This window comes from Marmota monax, unplaced genomic scaffold (assembly GCF_021218885.2).
Source record: "Marmota monax isolate L192 unplaced genomic scaffold, Marmota_monax_Labrador192_F-V1.1 WCK01_AAM20220418_F8-fsc00185, whole genome shotgun sequence".
Classification (NCBI taxonomy): domain Eukaryota; kingdom Metazoa; phylum Chordata; class Mammalia; order Rodentia; family Sciuridae; genus Marmota; species Marmota monax.
This window is the reverse complement of record NW_026693278.1, coordinates 25,385-49,891: the sequence shown is the minus strand read 5'-3', so window position 1 is coordinate 49,891 and position 24,507 is coordinate 25,385. Positions and strand designations below refer to the sequence as shown.

The 24,507-nt window shown below is 60.0% G+C and overlaps 1 protein-coding gene across 2 annotated transcripts in view; it reads right to left on the bottom strand.

Moving 5' to 3' along the window:
• The window catches only part of Rbm19 (RNA binding motif protein 19), a 98,139-nt gene that overhangs the window by 52,060 nt on the left and 21,572 nt on the right, over nt 1-24,507 (bottom strand). For both annotated transcript variants that reach the window (XM_046456506.2, XM_058583150.1), the window contains exons 11-21: nt 23,210-23,340; nt 22,501-22,619; nt 22,058-22,154; nt 21,004-21,114; nt 20,207-20,407; nt 18,298-18,418; nt 12,546-12,712; nt 10,791-10,851; nt 8,306-8,385; nt 6,610-6,665; nt 5,053-5,169 (exon numbers count right to left, since the gene is read on the bottom strand). In XM_046456506.2, the coding sequence (XP_046312462.1) occupies nt 5,053-5,169; nt 6,610-6,665; nt 8,306-8,385; nt 10,791-10,851; nt 12,546-12,712; nt 18,298-18,418; nt 20,207-20,407; nt 21,004-21,114; nt 22,058-22,154; nt 22,501-22,619; nt 23,210-23,340 (1,261 nt within the window). The remainder of the gene's footprint in view (nt 1-5,052; nt 5,170-6,609; nt 6,666-8,305; nt 8,386-10,790; nt 10,852-12,545; nt 12,713-18,297; nt 18,419-20,206; nt 20,408-21,003; nt 21,115-22,057; nt 22,155-22,500; nt 22,620-23,209; nt 23,341-24,507) is intronic.

The following is a 24,507-nucleotide window of genomic DNA, read 5'->3' as shown; positions in this document are numbered from 1 at the left end:
TCAGGACGGACAGTGCAGCCACGTGGGAAGGGCCTCGGGTCTGCGGCTGGGAGGAGGCCAGGGCCTCCCAACCACTAGATGAAATAACAGTGATGAAGTTAAAATGAAGAGTCTCCTCATCAAAGGACACCTGGTGGCAGAAGCTGCCCACGGGACGGGACCCACGGCCTACATCCCCGGGACTGGGACCGAGGACACGTAAATCACCTTGGTAATGAGAAGATCCGAAGGAAAATGAACCAGAAAAGCGAACTCTAAAAACCGGGTGAAGGGCCTGCAAGCGTTCCACAGACCCGACGCAGGGTCCACGTGGCTCACGGCGTCTGGAAACCTCATGAGTCACTGGCCCTCACAGAGGCATGAGCAGAGAACCACGAGTGATAAAGCCGTGCCCCCCACTCCTGGGCCAGCCTGACCCTGCACCCCTAGGACTGCTCCCCTTCCCACACCTGCCTGGTGACGCCCGAGCCGAAGATGTGACTGAGACCTGCACATGGGCCAGGCACACTTGCCCCCGTCATCTGTTCTTGCTCCGAAATAGCCAGAAATGTGAGAGGCCAAAATGCTAGCAATGGAGACCAGAGAGGAGCCCCTGGGGCAGGGCCGAGGGCCCCTCGACGAGCGGTTACCCACTTATGAACCACACAGACGCAGGCAAGAAGCTGGAGATCAGCCACAGCGAAGCTGTTCCTGGGGATGGGGTGGGGCGGGCACAGGGGACACCCAGCGTCGGGGTAGACACTGGCTACACCCATGCAGAATGCACACTGACTGGCGCCCGCACCTGCGCCCCCTGCAGCTGTGTCAGGTGTCAACATGGAGGGCCCAGCCACGCCCGCCTCGGGACAGTGCTTCCCAAGAGACCACAGGTCTTGGGGACTCAATGCCCGGCCTCTGTGGGGCGCTGCATGACCCAAGAGCCCCGTGTTCTGTGGCTCCTCACAGGAGGATGGGCAGGGAGAGGGGAGAAATCGAGGCTAAAGGACTTAGACATGGCGGACCAGACAGGGACGTCTGGACCAAACCTACTTTCTTATTTAGCCTTGTTCTGGGCCTACAGGGGTACAGAAAAGCCCAGGTACCTGGGCTCCTGCTGTGGTCCTACAGTGACCAGCTAGTAACTGGGGATCCCAGAGTGCCCAGGCCTCAGCCTCCACATCTGTAAAATGACAGGGAAGAACACGGGGAGGACAGCAGCTGTCACCTGGCCCTTCCAATGCGGAACACTCTATAGCACCCACAACCCCACCGAGAATGCTGCCCCCTCCCAGATGCCCACAGCAAGCTGCTCCTCAGGGGCGGCCACCTGCAGCCAGGGGGACAGCCCTGTGCGGGGGCTCTGGGGCTGGCGTGCAGGCAGCAGCTCTTGGCTGGGTCTCTGCCTCCTGCTCTAGGAACGCTCCCCCTCCCTCTTCAGACAGGAGACCAAGGCCCGAGAGCTGGAAACACAGCCCAGGGCAGAGGGGACGGCTGGGGTTGGGAGCTGCGATCCTTCCAGGGCCACAGGCAGAGGTGACCAAGGGACCTACGGAGCCTGGTGCACGGCCAGGCCCTGGTTCAAAAACGGAGGATTCCACGACGGCCGGAGCAGAACCCTAACCACGGCCTGTGTGGCCGTGTGGTCACCTGCCCAGGGGCCAGCTGTGTCACAGAACCTCCTTCCTAGAAGAGGGAGACCACTGCCTTCCAGAAACCAGGGCTCAAAGCAAGGCCACCCTTAGGAAGGCCACTAGGGATTGAGGGCCACTAGGAACCTTTGCTGGAGCGAGGGCCTTGGCCAGAACTAGTGTCCAACAGCACTCCTAGCACGCTGGGCTGCAGGGACAATGAACGAGAGCATGGGGACATGCCCAGCCCAGCCCCGAGGCCTCCCAAGTGCCCTCAGTCTTAGTCACCTCCGTCCCAGCACCATCCCCACAAGTGCCCTGGTATGGAAGGCCACCATGTGAAACATGGGCAGAAGCGAGACCTGTCCAGTAAGCCCTTCAGCTCTGCGCACAGGGGCTGGTGCCCAAGGGCAGAGGCCCCAGAGCCTGCCCTGCATGCCCCCAGCCCACAGCCTCTCCGCTTGGAGGACTTTCAGGTGGAGACTAGGGAAGGGCACATGGCGGACCAGACAGGGACGTCAGGACCAAACCTACTTTCTTATTTAGGAATCTGAAGCAACGTAGGTCTCTGGGCACCTGCTGGGGGCCGAAGCCCCTTCTGCCCTGCTCTGGCTGTGGGGTGGAGTCTGCTTAAGCCACTGTGTGCTGGGGCCCTGCAGAGTCTGGGGCCCCCAGCTGTGACCACAGTGCCTTTGAGCGGGTGGCAGGGGCAGCAGAACTGGGGGCAGGTTCCCTAGAGCCTGGCCCAAGGCAGCTCGGGATGCTACAAGGGAGGGTGGGACGTGACTAGAGAGGGAGGCAAGTGGTAAGGACTCGGTCCTGCCACCAACGGCTCTGCCTTGGGTGACACTGTTGGCAGGTCCTCCTGCCTGCTGCTCCTGCCAGGTACCGGATCTCATCTCAACCTCTGAACAGCTCCTGGGAGGGCGGCCACGCAGTGAGGGAAGGAGCAGGGTGACAGTCTGAGGTGCCTGAGGACTGAGGGGGCAGGGCTTGGGCTCAGGAGCTAGTTTCCCTACTGGGAAATGGGGCTGAGGACAAACCGCAGGCTCTGATGATCCCGGGACTCGAGGATGGAAACAGCCCAGTCCCCTAGCCTGGCCCAGCACGCAGGACCACCAGGTCGCCCCTGCACCATCAGGAACCACGGCGCCTGCATCATGAGCTCTGCACGGTCTGAAGCCAGGAGAAACCGAGACCCAGGAAGCCAGTGACCGGGCAGGGGGTGGGGCCGCTCTGCCCAGCCTGCTCCACGGTGTGTGGACTCTGAGCTTCCCAGAGCAGTCCCTGAGCCACCCACAATGACCCCAAGGAAGTGAGGGTCCGCAGGGCCTCTGGCGCCCGTCTGGGCATCACCAAGGCTGGACTACTCACGGGTGGGAGCACAGCGTGGTCAAGTGCAGAGGGCAGAGCCCTGGGGGGCCCAGCCGAGGACTTTGGGGCTGGGGAGCCTGCTGCATGGGCTCCCTCCCGAGTCTCCATAGGCTCTGGGCCGTGGAGGGCCTGGGGCTGCCTGAAACAGTGGCACGTGGTGCCCCACACGGCACCTGGTAAAAACGACGCGATGGCGGAGGCACAGCGTCCCCACTCAGACCAACCCTTCCAGACCCGGGAGGAAGACAAAGGGTGGCAGAGAGGAACCTTCCCAGCCCGGCTCTGGGTCAGACCAGCTGAAACCCTCAGCCGTCATGGTGGTGGGGTCCCAAGCAGGACTACCCTCCTCGTCTCCAGTCTCTCTGAGGGTGTAGGGGACGGTGGCCGCTCCTCCCTCACAGGGCTGCGTGTGGCACAGGGGGACAGGTGCACAGAAGGCGCTGGGCACAGACACAATATCGAGAGCGTGCCACACAGGGGCTGGTGGTTCTTTCTACACCTGGGAGGGCAGCCTGCAGAACCAGCCTGATGCAGAGCACCAGACTGTCCCACGGTCCTGAGGTCCTCCCCTGGCAGGTGACCTTTGCTGGCTGGTGGCTTTGTCTGAGACCTGGGGCTTCCCTGGAGGAGCCTCAGTCCTTGAACAGGCTCACAGCGACCCCTGCTGTCCGCCACTCAGAACTGTCTCAAACCACCAGCCAGTGCCACCCAGGAGGCCAGGAGAGGGAGCCGGGAGAGGGAAGGGCCTGGTTCCCAGGTCTGGGAAACTCCACCAGGACAATGCAGGGAGGGGACCCTGTAATTATGTTCAGGGGACACTAAGTCCTGGTCTCCTACAATAGGTGCGGAGCTTGAGATCAAAGAAGTCCTTCCCTCGCCACCTGCCTTTGTTCCCCTGGATAAGTGTCACCTACATGCACCACGGAGCCAAGAGGACATGTTCCCAGGGACATTATTTTCTGATCAACACATGCTGTTCTCAGTAGCCTGTGCTGATCTGGCGGGTCTTAAATTGGACTCTTCAAGAAGCAGAAGTAGTGGAGACAAGGAGACGCACGCGCCACGGCCCTCACCATACCCACGACCTCAAGCTCCTTCCACATGCAGGGAAATAACCCCCCAGATCGTGACCCCATCCGGCCAGGCAGGGCACCAGGACCATGGGAGACCAGCTGCCCAGACCAGCTCCAGCCAGCAGAGCCTGGAGATGAGGGAGGGTGGGCAGGAACAGGAGTGGACCCCACCCACAGCGGGCCCCGAGGGCACAGTCACACAGGTCACTCCTTGTCTCCTCTTGAAGGTGGTCTGCCTTGCCAGACGCTAAAGGGTGATTCTAGGAACTTTGCTCTCCTATCTTCATACAGAATGTGACCAACAGAGGCTGAAAGACGGAGGCCTGGGAAGAACACCCTACATGGTCACCCTCATGGTGCAGACCCCAAGCGCTCTTAGACCCCAGCCAAGTCTGGACGCAGGGTGCACAGTGGTCACTCTCGCAGATGGCTCTGCTCTGTGCAGCATGCTAGATCCCCATAAGACTGGACGGCCGGGTCCTCCTTCCAAATGCGACAGGACCTGGTCTGAAATCCAGACTCCTGTGTGGCATCAGTGTGGGCCACCAGCGTCCCCTCAGCCCCCACCCACCTGGCCGCTATCTCCTCCCCGCCTGGCTCTGTGCTAGCAGGAGGCAGGTGGTCTGCTGCCTTTCGGGTGGGCATCCTGTGAGGACCCACTGAGCCCAGGGGTCCACTCCCGGCTAGACAGGAGGACGCCTTGAGAGCTCTGGTCAAGAGGCCGGTGTCTGGTGACCCAGCTCCGGGCAAAGCCTCAGCAGAGGTGCCTGGGGTCACCAGTGATGCTGACCTGTACCCTGCAGCTGCGGGATGGCCAGGGGGCCACTGGCTTGCCCCCCCCATCCAAGAGAGATGTTTTGACTTTTCCAAGGCCACAGGACATGAATCAAGGCAATCCAGAAGATGACCTCTGAACCTCACAGTGCTGGCTCGCAGGGACAGCCCAGCTGGCGGCCGCCCTGCTCAGCCGGCCACGACCCTCCTGCGGCGCCGCTCACCTGAAGAGCTCGCGGATCTCCCTGCGGTCAGCCTGGAAAGGGATGTTCCGCACCAGGATCTTGGATGAGGTCTGCTTCCGGGGAAGCTGCTTCTTCCGGGCAGAGTTCAGGGCTGGCCTGAAGGGGAGGGGAGGGTATAGGTCACCTGGGGCCAACACTCCAGCTCTCTCCTGGACCTTGCCCTGGGGAAGACGGCCACCACGTTGGAGGGACACTCGAGCTGTCCAGGGTAGAAGCCCCAGGTGAGGGCCTAAGCCCCGTCCATGGCCCTGTGTGGACCACCTCAGAGGCCGAGTCCTGAGTGCTAGTGGGCCTTCCAGGGGCTGTGACCCAGGTGGCACCTACTGCAGCCCCAGCAGAGACCTGAGCCAGAATCCAGCAGGGCTGCAGAGCCCTGACTACAGAACCTGCTACTGCAGAAGCTGCGGGTCCCAGGGTGTCCGTCATGCAGCAAGGGATGACCAGTGCACTTCGCCATCCGCCACGCGTGGCAAATGACTCCAGGCCAGATACAGGACTCGGGGCACCTCCAAGGCAGGAGGTTCTAGCAGCAGTGTCCCCAGGATGCAAATCCCACAAGCAAATGCCATCCAGGGCCGACAGCTTCTGGGGAACAGGGCTCAACACAGCTTTGAATAAAAATGACTGTGAACATCAGCCAAGCTGCAGCAGCTGGCGAGGCTGCCTCGGGCTGGCCCTGGGGACGAGGCACTGGCCACCCGGCTGGGTGCTCACAGGCAAGGCGCGTGCTGAAGGCGCCACCTGGGGGTATCACGTTGTACTCTACAAGCCAAGTCCCCTACCCATGTAGCGGGTCCCTGGATAAGAACCTGAGGCTCTGGGCTCCAGGTCTGGGCTCCCACGTCCCCCTCAGGAACCCTGCGAGCCTCCTTGGCCCCGACCCAACCCTCCTCTGGCTAAGGAGGCCCAGCACAGGCGTCCACAATAAACGACCAACTTGCTGGAAATCACCAAATAAATGCCTTCCCCCAGCTCCAGACTGCTGGCAGCAGTAGGTTTTACACTGGAGGTAGGTGGGTGACACTGATGATAATGGCTCGCAGGGGCACATGACACGTGCCACCTCCGTCAGGAGCCACAGAGCGCGCTGGCTCACTGGGACGTGTGCCCCGGACGCCCAGGAGCAGACCTCGCCCTCCGGATACCTGGGTCACTGGGCCAACCCGTCTGTCTCCACCTGCCACCTGCTGAACTGCTGAGGCCTCTGGCACCACTGTGCAGCCCGAGGAAGGCCGCCCCAGAGCACAGAAGGGTGAGGGCCACGGCCTCCAGAGGTTCGGCCAACCTCCAGTGGCGCGTAATCCCCGGGGTTCAAAGAAGGTGCATAAGACATCCCCCAAGTCACCAGCACTGCCCCAGCTCAGCAGGGAGCAGGTGTGGCGAAGACCCCCAACCCCAATCAGGAAGAACCCTAGAGGGCGGGGGGGGCAGGTGGAAGGGACGTGGGACGTGGAGGGCTGAGACACCCTCGGGGGCCAGCTCCAGGGACAGAAAGAACAGGGGCGTCATAGGAAAGGGGAGGCACTGAAGACTCACTTGGTGGCTCGTTCTGAGATCCGCACTTCCACCTTGTGGCCGTCCACGATGTGACCCTGGAGAGGAGACAGCACGGCTCATCCCCTGTCCTCACTGTTCACCGTGTCCTTGCGTGTCCCCAAAGCAGGGCCGTGGCTAGAAGGTGGGAGACCGCCTGCTCCCTGGCAGAGGGGTGGTGATGGCAGGCACAGAGGGGCCTCCCCAAAATGGCTCAGCAGCTGGCGGCCACAGAGACCCAGGCTCATGATGTCTCCCGTGCCGAGTGGCAGCCCTGACCTTTACAGCACTCAAGGGCACAGGGCCTATCCGCTTGCTGTGTCCACAGCCCTGAGAACCCAGCCCCAGCGCCTGCACCTGAAGCAGTGCGGCTTTCATCCCTGAAGGCGGAGCTGGCGCCTGAGCAAGACCACCCTGCAAGTCCTCAAGTCTCCCAGGAAACAGCCCACACAGCTCTGTGGACATGGATCCCGGGTGGCCAGGTGCACAAGTGTGCTCACGGCTGGGGCCGAGCAGTGTGCGTCTGTGGGCCACAGAGCCGAGCAGAACTTCAGGAACTGCGAGAGGAAGAAGGATCTGGGTCTGAGGCGCCGAGTCCAAGGTAAGACAAGGCGGGCGCTCCCTGTCCCAAACAAGGAGCAGGACAAGGGCCAGGAAGTGCTGTTCCGGGTCCCGGCCCTGGCACGTGGGCCTCAGCGAAGGAGCTGTGGTCACTGCCAGCGACAGCGGCTCCCCAGGGGGTGGCAGAGATCCCAGGCCATGTGCTCCCTGCGGCCACAGCTCCCTCCTCCTGCCAAGGGTTCCATTTACCCCAGGACTTGGGCCCAGGCGGTGGCACAGGATGTGGATCTGTCCAAACTCTCTCAGCCCCTTCCACCACCTTTGCTGCCCCCACCCTGGTCCAGGCTACAGAGCTCTGGTGACCACAGGGTTGCCTGCTCCCCTTCTTCTCATCCCATCTCCACACAGTAGCTGGAGACCGTCCTAGAGGACAAACGAGACCCTTCTCCGTGTGCTCCAAACCCTCCAGAGTCTTGCTCAGCCTTCAGGTTGGATTCCAGTACTTTAAGAGGGCCTGTGAACCTAGTCCTGGACACCTCTCACCTCACCTGACCCCTCTCATTCTGCCTACTCTAACCTCAGAGTCCATGCCACAGGCCCTTTGCACTTGCTGTTCTCGGCTCCTACACAGCCTTCCCTCCAGGTCTCTGTGCAGTTGACTTCATGTCAGTAGGTCAGCTCAACCATCTGCTCCTCAGAGAGGCCCCCTTCGCCCACACGACTTTAGGTAGCCCCACTTCTCAAGTTATTTTTATCCAAGCCTTTTGTGTGTGGTGCTGGGAATTGAACCCAGGGCCTTGTGCATGCGAGGCAAGCACTCTATCAACTGAGCATGTCCCCAGCCCCCGTATCCAAGCTTTTCTCATGATCTGGGCTTTTGTTTGTTCACCCCAGAAAGAGGAAGGTCTCTCCAGGCCTAGCCCGGTGCCTGGCAGAAACCAGGCCCACAGGGAAGGAGTGTGAGTGGAATAGATGAAGGACAGTGACCGTGGAGGGTGAGAGGCTCTTCATTCTCTTGGGCGTGGTCCCTGGAGAACCCTGAAGGACGGGCCAGCAGGACGTGAGCGCCCGCGATACCCCAGCGGCAGAGGCCAATAGCCCGAGCCGCCTGCCAAGGCCCCCATGGAGGCCCACTTACCTGCAGCTGTTTGAGGGCTCTCTGGGCTTGCTCCGGCTTCCGGTACTCCACAAATCCAAACCCCATGGAAAGCAGCACCCCTGAAAGAGGGGGAGCCCCCAGCCAGTGGGGCACAGAGTGAGACAAGTACCTCCACTCCCCCACCCCACAGCTCCGTTCCCGGCCCGCCATCCGATTAGCTGTCCCACTGAGCCCGCCACCTGAGGCTCAGGACTATTAATTAACCGATGATTGACGTGAGGATTAACTTCATCATAGAATCCCGCCTTCGGGAGGGAGCGGGACTGACAGGGATGACCACTGTGGTGACCAGGGGGCCCTCCACCAGGACAGCCCCGCTCCACCTAGTACACGGTATGAGCCCACACGCTGTTGGGCACCCAGGGCTGCCTCCTGGCGGGGATTCTGGACCCTCCCATCTGGCTCCGGTTCTCAGATAGAAAGTTCCCCTGGGGAGGGCCAAGAGCCATGGCTCCACCTGGCTCCCCACTCTGAGGTGGGAGGGCAGGAGCGCCAGCAGCCCATCCCAGCGGCGTCTGCTCTGACTGTGTGTGTATGTGTGTGTGTGTGTGCGCGCGCGTATGTGACACACATGCGGGGTTCCAAGGGCACTGATGTACAAGGTATCCCACTGCCCCTTGACCTTCTGACACACTCCCTGCGTCTTTGCCCCCCTCCTCCCCGCACTTCACAGGGTGCTTTGTTTTTTGCACACTGCACTCTGTGGGCTGGGGCACTCTGGTGGGTCCCAAAAGGCTGGGACTCCCTGAGCCTGGCTGGCAGTTCCCACCTCGATCTCTACTGCACTGAGACCTGTGCCTGCGCTGGCATCCAGAGGGCCAGGAACCGAGGGCAGGACGCGCTAGGGGATGCCAAGAACCGCCCCAACGTGGCTCAGCACCTCGGGGACAGGCAGTATCCCTGCAGCCTGCACAGAGTGGACGGTGCGTCCAGTCTGATCTACCTGCTGCACTTCAGGGACGACTCCCCTCCTGGAATCCCCAGGCCTCGACCCTCCTACCACTAATGTGGCACTTAGCTGCCCTTCCTCGTGTCCCAACCTGGTCTCAAATGCTCAAGAACAGGGATGACAGGGGCAGAGCCTTGGGCCCCTGGATCTTGCACTGGAGGCCTCACCCCAGGTGTCAGAATCTCACTTGAGACCAGCTCTTTGCATCAATAATCAAGTCAATCGAGGTCACTGGGGTGGGCCCTAAGCCAGAGCGACCGGTGCCCTTTAAAAGGTGTGTGGGGATGGAACCCAGGACAGGCCTACACAGGAAAGCCCCCTGTGGGCACAGGGACGCCATCACAGCCAGGGAGGGCTGGACAAGCCGCCCCGCCCCACCCAGCCCTCGAAAGGAGCCACTGCTGCCAACGCCTGGCCTTGGGCTTCTGGCCTCCAGAACCCTAAGGCAGGCCGTCTTTGCCGATGAAGGCCCCAGGCGTGGCCCTCTGCTCCAGCAGCCTGAGCAGATGGAGGCAAGGGACTCTAACTTCTATGCCACAGAAGTGTCTGCTAAAACTCTTGGTGGCTGCCCAGCAGGCCACAGTCCAAACCTCTGCCGGGCACAGAAGCCACTTCTCAACTGGAGTCTGCCTCCCTTTCCAGGGCACCTCCCGCCTCAGCCTCGGCCACCAGGCTTCTTGGCCTCCCTGCCTCCAGTCCCCAGTCTGACTTGGAGACCGCAGTCCTGCCATGGCCCTCCTGGTATAGCCTCCGCTGAAGCCACCAGCTCACATGTCCCCCGGCTACTGCGGGTGCCTGGGGACAGGGACCGCATCTCCTCTGGTCTACTATCCTGGGTGCCCACTGCCTGGTGGCCCAGGGCCTATTGGGAATGAAGGAGCAGCAGTCACTGTGGCCACATGCACAGGCACCCAGGACGGTATGGGGCTGACTCACACTGCACCCCACCAATTCTGCATCCACCAATTCTGCAAGGCCAAGGGCTGCTGGATGGGACTGCATGGGTGTGAAAAGGACAAAGGACTGTCCCTGCTCATGCTTTGAAGACTCAGGGCTGGACAACATATGGGCAGAGGACAATAGCGTCAGGACAAGGTCCAGGGCTGACAGAGGGGCCAGGCGGCCTGTGCCTGCCCACTACCTACTGGTCAGAGAGATGCAGGATTACCGACATGGTGGATTGTTCTAGAAGTTCCACATCGGGGTTATTTCCCTTAGAACTAAGGGGAAAGCCCACAATCCATCCTTTTTGCTATGCCTGAGGATTTCCTGGGTGCCAAGGCATGGGAACAAGGGAGGCCTTGGGTGCTGATGGGTGCTGCTGCTGCTGCCCTCCATGCACTCAGCTCAGGACCACCTGAGGGCCTGCGAAGGCTCTGACTCAGAGCCCGGGTCAGGGACCTCGCCAACAGCACAGCAGGGGTCTCCAGCAGAGGAAGGGCTGTTCTGCACAAGCCTGCCCCCACCCCCAGGTGTGGTCTCCCAGAACCGCATCCTTCCATGAGAACAGGGTACCTGCTTTGTTCTTCTTCCTGGAGACGGAGCAGCTCCTCACGGCCCCCACTTTGGAGAACACCTGGAAAGAGGAACATGCAGCCCCTGCACTCCCAGGCCCTCCCGCCACCCGCATAGGCGCAGCTCCTTATGGGCTGCGCGCCCATCGCAGGAACTGGGAGCAGGGGACATGCAGACTGCCACCAGGTGCCGCTCCCGGTGCGCTGGCCTGTTCCTGGCCCCCAGCCCACCCACCCATCCAGTTACCCCAAAGGCACATTCAGCTGGGTGGCTGAAGGCCTGGAGACCTCGGCTGCCAGCCAGGCTCTGAGCCACCACGCAGCCCTGCCCAACACTGTCCTCCCAAGTTTGCCTTGTGGAGACCTGGGTCACTCTGAGGGGGAGAGTGATGGCCAGTCCCCCAGGCCTCCTGAGGCGGCAGCTAGGCTGGTTCTTGCTCCACTTATAGAAGGAAGAACTGGGGCACGGAGCCGTTGAGGGGTTTGCTGCAGAAGCCGGGTGTCAGTCTGGACACATGGAGCCTACTGACCCCAGGCCTGACCTCACTGCCCTCTGTGCTTAAAGCCAAAATAATTAAAAAACAACAAAAAACAAACAAACAATAACAACAACAAAAACCCTCTAAGTCACATCCCACCCTGTTTTTCCCTTTCCCTTCTGTCTCCCTGGGGCCTGGCTGGGGCCAGTCCCACCCACGTGGCTCTGCCTGCATCTTGAGGACCAAAGACAGGAGGCCCTCAGTACCATCCACCAGGCGAGCGATTGGGAGCAGAAGGAGTGGGGACCCCAATGCACACACTCGCAGCAGACAGGTGCGTCAAGCATGGGGCCCTGTACTGCAGGATCCCACTGTCCCAGTCAGACCTTCAAACCACCCAAAGGGAACCTTCTACTCATGTCTCATGACCTAGGCACAGACAGACTGCAGGAGTCGCCCACTGGCAGGAGTGAGGCCAGGATCCAGGCCCGAGAGGACTGACCCCAATCATGGCTCTACACTCAGGTGCTGGGACAGGAGTCCTGTGCGCTGGGTGTGCTTCTAATGAGCTGTGTGACCTCAGGACAGTGAAGCAGCCTCTCTGAAGCTCAGTCTCCAATCTGAACTAGATGGTCCTGGCTGGGCCTTCAGCTCCAGGGCCTTTAATTCTGAGGATGCTGGAGCTGCTGTTTGCATACCTCTGAGAAATGCTGATCCCTGATGTCTCACACCACGCCGGGAGTGACTGTGACATCACAAGGACCACAGCTGGCCCGAGAGATTCAAGACCACCTGCCTGAGATGCTGCTAGCTGCACCTCTAGAGGCGAAGCCAGGCGTGGATGTTGGTGGCTGAGAGGCGGACTGCGGCCCCTCTGACACTGCCTGCTTAGGCCTGGCCTCTCTGTCGCCATGGCTGACCTCCTAACTGGCCCAGGGACAGTCACGGCAGGAGGCTGACCTGGTGGACACTGCTTAAACCTCCACAGATTTCACAGCTCAAAGGACCTTTTGAAAGGAACAGAACCAATTATCTCCGTCCTCTGGCAGACATCCTTTCCAGGACAAGTTCCCGGCTATGAGCCAGCTGCCAGCCATTCCTTAAAGGGAATCTGGGGAGCATCTGCCCTGTGCCAGGTGCGGTTTGCCAGGGTGGCATGCAGAAGGGCTGGCTTCCCGCCCCCAGCGCTGTGCCTACAGCAGGACGGACGTAGCGCCTGCATCTGCAGATGGGAGCTGCCCACCACCCGCTTCCGCCCTCGTCTGGCAGACACTCACTTGCTGCAGTGTCTCCTCCGTGGTGCTGAAGTTGAGGTTTTTAATGAACAGAGTGCACCCGGGAAGGCTCTCCTCGTCCTCCTCTTCCTCTTCTTCTGTCTTGGCTGTGGGGGCCTCTGCTCCTTCCTCCGCTGGCTTCTCACCGTCTGGGGCCTCACCATCAGTCACTGACCCCAACAACAAACAAACAGCCCAGTGAGCCACGTCTGCCCAGCAGAGCCAGGGCCAAAGCACAGGACCTGCTGGACCAAGGGGTCGTGCTCCGTGGGCGCTGCAGGAGGGACTGTGCCAGTTTCAGCAACGAGAGTGCGAGGGGGAAACAATGTCCTGTGTCTGCCCCGTTTCATTTTATTACTTTGTGGATACTGGGGATTGAACTCAGGGGTACTCGACCACTGAGCCACATCCCCAACACGTTTTTTTGTATTTCATTTAGAGACAGAGTCTCACGGAATTGCTCAGGGCCTCACTAAGTTGCTGAGGCTGGCTTTGAACTTGAGATCCTCCTGCCTCAGCCTTTTAAGCCACTGGGGTCACAAGCGTGCACCACCGCACTTGGTTCCTGCCCGTTTTAAAGAGAATATGAAACGCAAATCCAAAACTATGAGCCCTAGATAGGACTAGGCCACCCTAACTTGAACTTCAAAATATACTGTTATGGAAACTATGTTCTTGAACCATGAACCTAATCAAGATGCTATTTTTACTTTAAAAAACAGCACCTAGTGAACTTTCAAACTAAACTGCATCTTGAAGCTTTTCAAGAATTACAGAATGGGAAACTCAGAAGATTCTAAAACCCCTTGAAAGTGGGTTTAAAATACCCCTTGATCATACATGCACATAAGAGGGGTTTCATCCATATGCGAGGAATTCAGAGTACTTTGTGATTGTGAAAAACAGGAGGGCCCACTACACAGTCACAAACAGGACACTACTAAGGCCACCGGAGGCTGAGATAATATGTCATCATTTAAAACCATGTTGCTGAAGATGCTGAAGGACACAGAAGATGCCTGTGACCTAAAAATCAAGACAATCGAGAAGGCACAGCATGATACCAGTCAGATCTGTCCAGCGCTGACGAGAACACCTGTGAGCTCGCGCAGACGCATGCGCAGAAGCAGGGTCAGATTCCAGAACGGCTGCTGGTCACCACAGCACCAGATTCTGGGTGGCTGTCGCCTGGGCCTGGCACCACTGCCCTTCTTGGCAATTGCCAGCTTGTGCCACCTGGGGAGGTCAACTCAGTATGGCTGAGGCTCAGACTTTCCAAGACAAGTGGAAAGTTCAGAATAACATGGGAAACCCTGTGTGCGATCTTGGCCACCCAATGGCACATGGCTTCTGTACCAGGCAGGAGCTGGTGCCTTCTCTGTTCAGAGACCTCGGCAAAGACTCACGACCCTTCCCCCTCTGTCCCAGGGGCCTGCCTGGTTCCAGGCACTGGGAGCCTCACAGGGACAACCTGAGGAGCCCAGGGCCCTCGGCACGGCCGAGTAGACTCCTCCTGAGGCCTGGCCCAGGAGCAGCAGCTGGTTGGCTTCTAAGGGCTCAGCGAGATGGTCACAGGCACCGCCAGGGGCATGATGCTAGGGTTTAGTGACAGAGCTGAGATGCAGGCTGGGGTCAGTCAGCACCTCAGGAAGGGACACTCAGGAATGGTCCCTCCCCTGGCAGGTCAGCTGCCCTCAGCCCCAGCCCAGGAGGGGACTCTGAGGCTGGCTATTGTCTGCCCCTGGGCCAGTGCGGCTCGCCTGGCCTGGGCCTCCACCACCTTCTAAAAAGTGGACAAACACTCCTGCCTGACCCTGGGAAGAGCAGCTGGTGGGAGATGAAGGCCAGCCTCCACATGCCTGGCCTTTCCCAACACACAGGCCCAGCCAGTTCCAGGGACGTCCACTCCCTCCCTGAACCTTCATGCCCACAATGACATCCCTGCCCATGGAACTGCCCCAGAGTCTGGAAGAGCTACAAGAGCGCCTCACAGTCTTTAGAGATCTGCTGAAAAACAGGGCCTAGAAAGGAGGAGGCGGGGCCTAGAGACAGCAGGGGCGGGGCCTAGAGAGGAGGTGGGGCGGCACGGGCTGGCAAGGCAAGTAGGGAAGAAAGCACAGTGAGCTGCACTGGCCACACCCTGCTGTCACTACCTACACAGCCTGGGCTGGTGGTGGAGCTGCGCTGCCTTCGCACCCTTTCCTACAACTTGGAGTAGAAGCACACACTCACACACATGCACATGCACACACACACACACACTCATTAACACACCCCTGCACTATGCTGAGCTGTTAAATACAAGTGTCCACTACTTCACTCTCATGCCTGGCTACCATCACCTGCCACTGGACAATAGAGTGGCTTCCTTGACAGTGGCCCCTCAGTCCTGCTCCTTGAACCTCATCCCTGACCCATCTCCTCTGCCCCACTCTATATCGACCTCATTGGCCTCTACCGATTGCCAAGCCTGCCAGACCCATGCTGACCACAGGGCCTTTGCACTCGCTCCCTCTGTCCTTCCAGGCCTAGTTCCTGCTTGCCAGGTACCAGCCCAAACATCCTGCCCTCAGACAGCTCTTCCTGGGCACACTAGTTCAAGTAGCCACCATGGCCCCCTGGAGTCCTCTTTCCAGAGCCCCTAGCCTATCCCGAAACCACTTTCCTTACTGGTTGCATCTGGGTCTCCAACTATAAGGGGAGCTCACTGAAGGTAGGACCCAGTCTGACCCAGTCACCCATGCCACCCCAGGACTGGCTCAGAGTGGACACTCCTCACGCCGCAGGGCTCAGAGCCTTGGGGCACATCCCAGCTCTCTCCATGGGCTTGGCTTTGGGAGGTCACTAACCTCTGGGTTTCCTTTCTCCACATATGAATGAGGCCAGCCCCAAGTGCCTGCTCGCAGGATGACCGTCAGCACTAATACGGAGGCCACCGCGACAGCACCTGGACCTGAGTGACACCTGAGAAGCGACACTCCATTGTGAACATCAACCCTTCCGCCCATGCTGCGAGCCAGGGGAAACTGCGGTCCCCGACTCTGAGCGGGAAGTCGGCGGGGAGCCCTGCCCCCCTCCCCTGCAGGCCAGCAACCTTGCCCTCTGTATGCTGTGAATAGTGGCCCTGTTGGCCACCTGTGGTTCCCGAGCCACCAGGCCAAACCCCACTGCAGGCCACACTAGGGTCCAGGGAGGTGCAGAGATGGCCCAGGGCCGAGCACGAAGCCGAAGGTCTTTGAACAAAGCACTTCTGCTCCTGGCCTCGAGCAGGAGACGGAAGAAAAGGAAAAAATAAGTGGCTTTGAGCTCAAGCAGATGTCTGCTGTCGCTGTCACCAGGAGCCTGTGCAGGAAGGGAGCTGAGGGGCCGGGACACGGTGCAGGGCAGGGGCAGGATGGGAGCTCCACCAGCAGGAGCCTCCAGCAGAGGCGCACAGGCAGATCCAGGGCTCAGGCTTCATTACAATCAGGCGTGAATGTGCATGCTGCCCCCTCCGGGCTTCCGAGGCCGCCTGTGGGGCTGTTATCAGTCACCAGCAGCTTTCCAGGACCCCCCCCCCCCCGACCCGAACCCGGAGCCCTTTATCTGGAGGTGTGGGTCTTGGTGGTGGGAAGATAACACGGCCGCCCCCCTGGAGACCAGAACAGAGAGCTGAGCAGAGCTCAGACAGCTGCCCTCCTGCCCCGCCCAGCCCAAAACATGGCACCTGGTCCCCCTCCTGTCATCCTGGGAAAGATGACATCTGGAACAACAGGCAGAGAGCGGGGTGGGGAGTGGCAGGGGAGAGGGCACAGCTCAGGGGACCAGGACGGGGGGTCGTGTAGGCAACATGGTCAGAAGAGAAAGACGGGCTCAGGGCGCCGACCTAGGAGGTGACGTGAGCCCAGCGGGTGGACGTCGCACCACGTCCTGGAGCAGATCCAGGCTGAGGCCTCCTCTGTCAGCCAGTGAGCAGAAGCCAGCCCCTCCAATGGTTGGACACTGTCAGGACACTCAACACTGACCTGAGGACAGGGGACAGGACCTCAAAACCAACTGGGGGACCGGGGACAGAGGAGCATTCTGAGAGGGTCTGCACACGGGTGCCAAGAAGCCATTGTTCATGCTCTAGAGCCTGTCTGCCCCTAGGGCCCACCTCTGACACCACCTGTGACCAGCCGAGAGATGCTGGGGACAGTCGTGCCACGCCTGTCTTGGTCACCCTGGGCAGCAGCCATCGGTTACAGACGGGTGTTCCCACCACGTGGGGGTGTCGGTAGCCAGCAGGCTGCATCTCCCGCATCCTCAGGAGGGTGCGTGGGCAACACTCTCTCTGTCAGGATCAGAAACAGCCTGAGAGGACGCAGCCGGCCCAGTCCCAGAGCGGGGGCCGAGGACGGCACTGCCCACGTCACCAGCATGGCGGCCAGTTCCCCAGCAGTGGCACCTGAGTGGAAGGACGTGGAGGGCAGGCCAGCAGGCAGGGAGCAGGTGCCACTCTGCCCTCTGTCACTCCCGGGACCTGGCACTCCGCAGGGTGCTGTGGTCAGCAAGGCAGATGCTGCTGTGGAGTGGACCCTCTGGTGGGAACGAACTCAGGCAGCAGCTAGCCACGAGGTGTGGTCACCTCACGTGGCACAGACGGCCAGTCCTGAAGACCCACAGGGAGTGGACATGAGCCACGGGCATGCGGAAGGCCTGTGCTCAGAGAAGGCCGCAGAATCCAACCGACACTGGCTGACCAGAGACGACTCCTCCTCTACTTTTTTTTTTTTTTAAGCCATAAAACACTTTAATTTTTTGTAAATATACGAGAACAACGAGGGTGGTAAACAAGAGACGGTCTATCTTTAAAAATCCTTATCCTAGTAAACTGAGCAACTAGAAGCCCTGTGTGGGGGGTGGGCCGAAGGTAAAATCTGAACATCTGGGTCAAACAACCCAGTCCTCAGAACCTCCCTCCAGGTGTCTATTCTAAGACGTGGTCGTGGTCTCCAGACTATGTGGTTCCATGGGAAGCTGCCTGTCTCCTAGGGGCAGCTGGGGGACGGGGAGGGACTCAGGTTTTGGCATCCTGAGGGGCGAGGGCCAGGGCCAAGCCATGACCTGCAGTGTGCACCACAGTCCTGAAGGAAAACCTCATCCTGCCTCAAATGCCCCACTGTGAGGGGGTACCCAGGGGGCCGGCACCCCTGTGGCTGGGGACACACATTGGTCTTTCCTTTCCTGCCTGGGCAGTCGCTGGACACAGGGGGCAGGCACTAAGTCACTCCAAGAATACTCCCCCCCCCCCCAGCCCCTCAGCCACCTATGGAGCTAGGAGCTTTCATGGGCTCTTCTGGGTATGAAGAGATCTAGGTTTTCTTCCCTTAACTGTTAGCTGACAAACTAAAAATATGTTACATTACGTTGCACTCGTAATTCTGATCTCTTTTTTTTTTTTTTTTGGTACCAGGAAATGCATTCAGGGGTGTTTCACCACTGAGCCCCAGCCCAGCCCTATTCTGTATTGTATTTAGAGACAGGGTCTCACTGAGGCTGCCTTTGAACTCAGGATCCTCCTGCCTCTGTCTCCTGAGCTGCTGGGGTGACAGGCGTGGGCCCCATCACCCGGCTCTGATGCTGTTTTTCAGGGATGTTTTAACACTTGCATAATCAGAGACCGAGACCCGCTGGTCTGTGGATGAACAAAGCCATAAAGCAGCGGTCTGCTGAACAGCTCCTGGGTCTCCGCCCACCCCTCGCCTGCCCGCCCAGGACATTGACCTGTTCTTACCGGTTTCTGGCTCCACCATGTTCTTTTCCGCAGATGCTTTTTGAGGTTCTTTCCCCTGAGGGGCTGTGCTGGAGAAGACGCCAACTGGAGCCCACTCGAGATACAGGGGGACATGGTGGAACTGTAGAGGCAAAGGTGCCAACACTGTGGTCCCTGTCACGGGACACAGCTGAGAGGGACTCAGTCCCATGTGCAGAATACGCGCCCCAGGGTGGAGAAGATGGGTGCTCGGCAGGGCAGAGGAGCCAGGAGATGCGCAGCCCAGAACCCCAAGTGCTCTGGGTGCCTGAGGAAAACACTCGGGCCCAGGCTGAGAGGCAAAGGCCACGTCTCTGTCGCCTTGACCTGCGGTGGGTTCCTGGTGCCCTGGGCGCTTTCTCTAGTCAGAGGATGAAATGGGGACTGTGACAAGGGGAGGAACTGCTGGCACAGAGCAGCTCCAGGGCAAGTCAGCGGGTCGCAAAGCCAAGAGCGTTCCTGTTGCCGTTCAGAGGAGACCTGTGTGCCAAGGGTTTCTTAAAAAAGGTTGAGACAGCCACTGCTAATAGCCACCTCAGTAGAAGGCCCCTGGGTAGCTACAGGGCAGGGTGGGAGGAAGACTTATCAAATTACACCCTTTGGGACTCTTCAAATTTCATACTGCATTCAAGCCTCAAAGATTACTTATGTCCAGGAAAAAAAAAACAAGCAGCCGGGCGCAGTGGCGCACACCTGTAATCCCAGCGGCTTGGGAGGCTGAGGCAGGAGGATAGCAAGTTTGAGGACAGCAAGTTCGAGGCCAGCCTCTGCAACTTGGTGAGACCTTAAGCAACTTAGTGAGACCCTGTCTCAAAATAAAATATAAAAAAGGGCTGGGGACGTAGCTCAGTGGGTAAACACCCCAGGATTCAATCCTTGGTATAAAAAAGAAAAAAGAAAAAGAAAAAAATGTGCTCAGGAGGAAGAGGGAGCAGCCTGAGGGTTGGACAGTTGGAGGTGCCACTTAGAAGCTAGGGGTCACTGGGCCTCAGTCGAGGCTGCTGACAGGAGCAGTCAGTGAAAAAAACACTTGTCAGAGTCAAAGGGGAGCCTGCGCCTGGACAGTGCCTTCACCATCATCCACTCTGGTGATGGGGACTCCTTCCCGAAGCAGCTGCAGTCCAGGCACAGCTCCTGGCCGGGCCACCAGAGACACCACGGTCTCGCGGGCCAGGTTCTCACCAAGCCCTGATGGTGCAGTGGGCAGGGCCCCAGCTGGGAACCCCCAGGACTGGAGTGGGCCAGGAAGGCCTGTCTGCTAGTGACTGGGGACCACGGCCTGCAAACCACTAAGGGGCCTGGCAGACAAATGACCTGTGGTGGGTGAAAGGTGGCTCCCCAAGAGATGGCCATCTAGACCCCCAAGACCTATCAGTGCATCCCCTGCAAGTACCATCAAGACCCTGAGATGGTCCGGGATTATCTGGGTGGGCTGTAAGCCCAGGAGAGGGATCTGGGACCAAGAAGAAGGCCACGTAAAGATGGGGCAGGGACGGGAGTGGCGCAGGGAGCTGACGGATGCTGGGAGCCCAGCAGTGGGCAAAGGCAGGATAGGTCCTCCCCAGAGCCCTTGGAAGCCCTGGCCACACCTTGCTCTTGGACGCCTGCCTGCCTGTCAGCTCTGTGACAGGTGCACTGTGTGGTCTTAGGCCACCTGTTATGGCGCTGCAGAGGCCCCCCTTCCCGCCGGTGCCACAGATGCATGTGTATGCACACATGGACGGCCCTGCAGCAGGATGGGCCGCAGCTCACCACAGGCAAGGACGGCGCCACAGCTAAGTCCGGGCAGGAAGGTGGGCTAGCACCAAGGTGGAGCCAGGCCGAGCCCGTGCTGGGCAGTGGGCACACCAGCTCCCGGGCCCTCTCCCCGCAGCAGCTCCCAGTGGCCTACCTTGGAATAGGCCAGGTGTCGGAAGGCCTTGCGGGCCTCCAGGGGCTCCAGGAACTCCACGATCGCAGTGACGCCACCCTCGGGCAGCAGCACGCGGCCCAGGCTCCCGAAACGGCCGAAGGTCTCCTGCAGCTCAGCCGCCAGGGTGCCTGCCGGGAGGTTCTTGGCGAGAATCACAGTCTTGCTTCGTTCTGCTGCCGCCTGCAGGGAGGAGAGGCCACGTGAGGGACAGCAGCAGGGCTCTTCAGCTGGACACTGGCACTGACCTGGTGGCCTCTAGTCAAGGTGAGCACCTGGGGGCTCAGTGGCCAGGCCCCTGGGAGGACCCAGGAGGCACCACCGGCTGGCTCCACAGCCAACAGGCAGCTCTGCTGAGGGCGAAGGCCAAGGGTGCCCGGTGACACCCCCGGGGTCGAATCCCAGCCCCAGCTGAGTCACCAGATCCTGACAGTGACTGACCACAGCCCCGCTGGACCTCCCAGGCGCCCTGCACTGGGCAGTAATCGAGATTGGCACCTCAGTGTAGAGGGCTCTTCCTGGCACTGCGGACCACCTGCAGACACAGGCGTGGGAAGCAGAAGCGGCGAGGAGCCTGTGCCCCCAGGAGCAGCCCACCGCCCCCAGGAGCTGGCTGTCCCTGTCCTTTGGAGGGGCAACTCTGAGGTTGAGCCCTAGGTTTGGTTCCAGTCACCACAGGACCCACCCACACCCCCAGCCTCCCCTGAGGCCGTCCCCAGCTTTGGAGCAGCAGCAGTCGACTCCCCAGAGGTGGGGGCAGTGGGGCAGCAGGCACCCACCTGGCTGAAACTGTCCAGGCTGACACCGTTGTCGATGAGGAAGCGCCGCACTTCTTGGACCAGCTGAGTCTCCCCGAGGGCCATGCGCACGGCTACACTGCCCTTGGTCTCCTATGAGGAGAGGAGAGGAGAGGAGGCCGGGCCTGTCAAGCAGGGCATAGCCAGCCAGGCAGGCCCAGTGGGGAAGGGATTCGGGGTGTTGTCGCCCACCCACACTGAGATGGGGACCATGGTCTGGCACTACACCAGCTCTCTACCCTCCATAGCCACGCATCGCTGCCCACCCTGGGGCTCTTCCCTTCCTGCAGTGGGCAGGTCTCTGTGAGGCTCCACTTGCACCCTGGGGCTTCTGCAGGCGCTGACCTTGACCCCGTTACAGGCAGTCCTTGCTTCTGTCACCTCCCCACCCGCCCACTTTCCTGCCACAGCTCCCCCAAACCCTCCTCTCTTCCCCTGCCTCCTCTAGGTGGCACTACAAGGTCGGACCTCTGTCCAGGTGCTGCTGAGCCCCAGTGCTCAGAGGGCATGGGCGGGGCCTGAGAGGCTGTGGCTGTCCCTCCAACTCAGGCCAGGCTGCCCTCCCCAGCCACAAGCCACCACAAGATCAGGCACCTGAAGTGTGGCATGTTCAGATCCAGGTCGTGCTACCCACAAAATACAGTGGATTGGTGGAAAGAAGGAAGGAACCACAGTGTGGCTTTTTACGTTGCTCACGTCAAAGTGACGAGGCTCTAGACATCAAGTTGAAGACGGTGTCTTGTTAAGACTAGTTTTGCCTGTTTCTTTATACACACATGGCCACTGGGGCGCTCACAATTATATGCGGGGCCGGCCTTCTACCTCCAGTGGACAGCACTGACCCGCGTGCCGTGAGGGAGGGTAAAGGACAATGGAGAAAGCAGCTAATGGGCAGAACCAAGGGACCTCCTTTGCCAAGTGGCTGAAAAACACGCTGGGGTTTGCTTGAATCGACCGCAGCAGAGGGCGACCATGGACAGCATTTGGAAGGAAGGTCTGTGGACTCAACGTGCACAAGACACTTGGGCTCACTCACGTGGTCGAACACTTGGCTCTTGGTGGCACTGTACTTCTGCGCGATGGCATCGGCCACGGCATTGGGCCCCATGAACAGTGTGTTCCAGTTGTGGGAGCTGAGGGCAGGGGCAGGCAGAACAGGTCAGGCTGGGACCAACACAGGCCTCTTTCGCAGACACCAAAACTGCCATGAGCCTCGCCGGCCTTCCCCGCCCTCCGCTCCCCCGCCAACTCTCCTGTCCTGGGTGAGCATCCGGCCTGCAGTGAACCGCAAACTCAAGCCCTGACAAGTGTCACACCTGCCCTGTGCCAGGGACCAAGCCCTTGGTGACACCTCAGAACCTATGCTGGCACAGTCCCACTCTTCCGATGTGCAGTGGGGACACTGAGGCCCTGAAGGCCCCACCCTACAGAGGGAAAGGGCCTGGACGGGTGCAGAGGCCACGCAGGGTGGACGAGGACCTGGAGCTGCGGGCTTTGTCCTCAGATGCCTTCTTCTTCTTGTAGGAGGAGCCGGGGATGTCCGCGTCCTCACTGGCTTCCTTCCTGATGGTGGAGGGCAGCACGTGCAGCATCCTGCCCTGAGGGGACAGAGCAGAAGGTGAGTGGAGCCCCGCCCACCATCATGTCCCCTTGTCATAAGCCAGCTGGACTCAGCACTGAGCCCTGATGGGAGACGGGGACGGCAGTCAGAAAGCCACGTGGTCACTCTCCGTCCAGCTGAGGCTGGGGGTACCCGACACAGCCACGCCAAGGGGACTGTACCCCTCTGTGAGCACCCCACGGCCCCTGACTCCCCCAGCGGACCCTGCACAGGTGTCACCGTGAGCTGCACACGGCGGGGGCCAGTCTGGCCCGGTGCCCGCAAGACCAATATGCCATGAGCAGATGGATGGAGGAGCACTGGAGGTGGCCTGGCCCGGGCCTGGGCACACCACACAGGGACACTGGGAGAGCAGCAGCTTCCTGGTTCCTCAGGGCCACCCACATACCCCAGCAAGCTCCCCTCTCGCAGCATCGTCCCTTCAAGTAGTTCACTGGAGACGACCACGTGGCAGGCCACCTTGGGTCCTGGGACCCAGAACGTGGACGCGCGCCTGCTCATACAGCTGCCTGGCATGGCCTTCTCCGTTGCCAGGATCAGTGACCTGGTGCCCACAGACCACCTCACCTGGAACACCTGTCCGTCCACAGCCGCGTAGGCCTTCACCGCGTGCTCAGGGAACATGAAGGTGACAAAGGCAAAGCCCTTGGGCTTCTTGGTCAGGCTGTCCATGGGATAGTGGAGCTCCGACAGGGGACCTGAGGACAGGGGAGGCGTCAGCCTGCTGGAGCTGGAGCTGGGCCTGAGCTCAGGGTGAGAAAGGGTCGGGCACTAAGGGGTCGGCCACAGGAACACAGAACAGCTGCTCTGTGCCAGCCACCAGGCCCAAGGTCAAGGGCGTCATTTCATAGTCCCTTGTGCCTGCTAAGAGAAGTCGGGTAGGAGGGGCACCTGGCTCCATCCCCCTCACGTGCAGCCTGGCCTGGCCTGGTCACCTCACCCACTCTGGCCTCCTCCTCTCGCCTGTGAATGGCACAACAGTCCCCAAGCAAAGGGTGGCCTTGAAGGTCCAAGAGTCAGTGTGTGGTTACTACCCAGCACCGGCTACACTTAGTGCTGCGGAAGTGTTTGTGACTCTGTCCTACTCAGAGGACACTGTCTGCAGTGGACACTCTGAACACCAGGGTGTGACTGCGTCCCCTCTGTGGGTCTTCCTCTTCCCAAATGGGCACTTGGAGCCTATGGACGCTCTCAATTTAGGGGCCCGCATTTCGATTTTTTTTTTTTTTTTTTTAAATTTGGTTCCTATGGACAATCCCCTTCCTGTCCTGTGTAGCACTGCTGTGTAGCCAGGGCACCAGCCTGTGTGGGAGGACCTGGGGAGCAGGACAGCATGGCCAGACCTTCAGGTCCCGTGTGGGACCCCTGTGGACGTCACGCTGTCTCTGATGCTCCACGTCCAGGCCAGCCTCCCAAGAGACAGGGGCTCGGACAGCACCTCCAGACTCAGCCCCATGTGGCCGAGCATAACTACAGGCCTGCAAGTTCCCAGTCCAAGAAGTAACGACTGAGGCAAGAACAAAGGGCCCTGGCTGTGGCCTCCTCTCTGAAGTTCGGTTTGGATTGAAGACGAGAAAGCACAGCCTTCCCAGGCAGAGGAGCACTGCGGGTACTGGGGGCTGTGCGGCCGCTGGATCCCAACACCGAGCAGCCAAGGAAGCCCAGGAAAATGCCTTCATCTCTCCAGCTCGGTGCTTGGAGAGAGAGTGAGAATCCCAGCTCTGCGGGCATCGTGGCTGTGCCTGTAATCCCAGCGGCTTGGGAGGCTGAGGCAGGAGGATCAAGGCCAGCCTCAATGACTTACCAAGACCCCGTTTCAAAATAAAAAATGAAAAGGACTGGGATGCAGCTCAGTGGTACAACGC